At 34.6% G+C, this 2,841-nt stretch overlaps 1 protein-coding gene across 1 annotated transcript in view; it reads left to right on the top strand.

The window, feature by feature from the left end:
- LOC109352811 overlaps positions 1-1,099 on the top strand; it is a 3,014-nt gene extending 1,915 nt beyond the window's left edge. The window contains exons 2-3 of the mRNA XM_019595004.1: positions 34-165; positions 600-1,099. Coding sequence (XP_019450549.1) covers positions 34-165; positions 600-722 — 255 coding nt within the window. The 3' untranslated portion in view covers positions 723-1,099. The remainder of the gene's footprint in view (positions 1-33; positions 166-599) is intronic.

Below are 2,841 nucleotides of genomic sequence, written 5' to 3'. Positions count from 1 at the left end.
CCTGATTGATTTCCCTTTTTTGTTCTGATGTAGGGCTGCCCATGGATACCCTCTTTTATATTGATGATGATGCCGATGGGCTCTTGGAAATATTCTGGTCTAAAGCAAGGATGGTATGCATCATTTGTCATGATTAAACTGATCTCTGTTAAGCATATTGCTCAGGTACCACTATTTATCGTTTCTGTTTTGCGATGAATACCTTATTTCTCATGTAAAAAACTGAATACTATTCCATTACCAGTGCAGGGTGGTGTATAAGAGGTCGACACCTTATAACTAATTGAGTTGAAGCATGTTGTTTTGAACTTTTGCTTATTCTTGGACACGGTTTTAAACTTTATTTAGTCAACATTAGAAGCATCTATCTCTTTCTCATAAGGTATTGACACATGAACTGAAGATTGATTATAAAAATTGAATGAAGTCTATGTCAGGCCTCCCCACAGGGTTAACATCCTTTTTCATCTGGGAAACCATCAAAAGAAATTATTTTTATGTCTTCTTTATCATAGGAATCATCAATTGATATGACTGTGTTGTCTTCTTTGCCATATGGGGCACCAAATGATCTAATGTGGGCTTTCCTTGTGTAGTAGATGAGTCCAATTAAAGCGACATCACCATCCTTGTCAAAGGCCTATCCGATTGATGCAGATTTTGTCTTATCTTCACCATTAAAAGCCAGATGCAGATCACTATTGCTTCTCCTATTAGAATGATGTTCCTTTGATGTTTGCACACCATCAGAATCCTTAACTTGATTTATGCTGACTTTTTGTTGTTCCACCAAAATTTAGGCATGCTTCAACATCTTCAACGGGATGAGATATAGACAAGCACAAAGGATGGGCCTTCTCCATATTGATTGCCGACTATCTTTGGTCTCACGTTAGAATCGCCAACCAGAACATAAAATGTATTATTTTCAGCAAAATTAACAAGCTTATTTTCAAACTTAAACAACTGACAGATATTTGGGATTAAATGGAAATTAGGATTGTTCTCCCAGTGAGACAATTTTCCACCTAAAGATCTTGAACTTGACTTTCTATTTTGAATATGCAAGTACTCTATTATTTTTCTTGCCATATTAAGACCAGGGATTGACGGGTATAGATTGTCATTCATAGAAAAGTGTGAGCACTCACGCTTTGACTCTTATAATCCTGTGATACGAATTCATTCCTTAATCTAATCTTAAAACAAAGTTCAGGGAATCTGTGAATTACAAGTTCTTCATAAAAATCATATTTAAGATCTTCACATCTTTTGTCTAAGGCTTGTGTTAAAAAATAATTACCTAGATCAACTTAATCATGGGTAATGTGCTTGCACTTTAAACATTACAAGACTTATGATCTGTCTGATGAGCACACAAAAAAATAATAATAATAAACATACAAGATGATAAACTCTTAACAAATTGAATGTCTACTGATCAGGGAAAACTCTTATGAGTCAACCGATGCAAGGAGACTGTGAAATTGGGTAGGACAAAAATTGAGTGTTCACAAAGTTGAGGGCTTTGTTGTTCGGAAAAAGTGATTTTTCTGCATATGGTAATATGTCAGGATATAGTACAAATGGACATTTTGTATGTCGTGTATGTGAAGACAATACTCATTCAATGTGGTTGGAACAATATAAGAAGAATGTATTCTTCGGCCATCACAGGTTTTTGCATTCAGATCATCACTATCGACGATGGAGAAAAGCATTTGATGAGAACAAAGAAGAAGGTCGTGCTCCTTTGCCATTGACGGGTGACCAATTATTTCAAAAGTTAAAGGGTTTGAATAATAACTTTGGTAAACCTTTTGCAAAAGAAATGGTCACAAATTAGTGGAAGAAAATGTCAATCTTCGTTGAATTGTCATATTGGAGTTCATTACATGTAAGATATTTCCTCGATGTTATGCATATTGAAATTTTTTATTTGAAAATCTACTTGATACCTTACTCAATGTCTCTGGTTAGACTAGAGATGACTTAAATGTAGGATTGGACTTGGTTAGTATGAGAATAAGAAAGGAATTGGGGCTGATAAAGAAGGGAAAACATACAAATCTATCTCTAGCAGTATATACTTTGATGATTTAGGAGAAAATGGAATTTTGTAAATTTCTTCATGATGTTAAACTTCTAGAGGAGTACTCTTCCAACATTCGGAACCTCGTATTAATGAAAGACCTCAAGTTAAAATGTCTTAAGTCTCATTATTATCATGTACTTATGGATCACTTCTTGCCAATTTGAATACAATCTATTCTACCAAAAAAGGTTTGAAGAACCATAACTAAGTTATGATTCTTCTTCAAGGCAATTTGTAGCAAAGTGATTGACCCTAATAAATTATTTGCATTGCAAAGACAAATTATTTTGACTTTGTATGAGCTTGAAATGTATTTCTCACCTTTTTTGTTGTGCAATGGCTTATATCTCTAGATAACAACAATACAAGTTATAGGCTTGAGCTGATGTAAAGGGGTTGGGGTAGAGGGCTATATATTTATGTTATGTAAACCTAATATAACAAGGAGAAGAATAGTCAAACACAAATTCATATTCTCTAATAATACATAATGGTAGCCACTCAATGCTCCCAGAGATGTAGACACAATTGGCTGAACCTCATTACCAAATCCCTTGTGTTTTTTCTCTTTTTCTATACTATTTTACTATTTAATTGCTCACTTGTTCCCAACAATTGATATCATATGGATGTTAACCCTTGGTGCCAAATTCGAGGTGGGGAAGTTCGATGGAATTGGTAACTTCAGATTGTAGCAAATGAGGGTTAAGGATGTGTTGGCTCAACAAGGTCTATCAAAGGTGCTG

This window comes from Lupinus angustifolius, chromosome LG07 (assembly GCF_001865875.1).
Source record: "Lupinus angustifolius cultivar Tanjil chromosome LG07, LupAngTanjil_v1.0, whole genome shotgun sequence".
In the NCBI taxonomy this organism is placed as follows: Eukaryota; Viridiplantae; Streptophyta; class Magnoliopsida; order Fabales; family Fabaceae; genus Lupinus; species Lupinus angustifolius.
The sequence above is the reverse complement of the archived record's forward strand: the minus strand, read 5'-3'. Positions and strand labels throughout refer to the sequence as shown.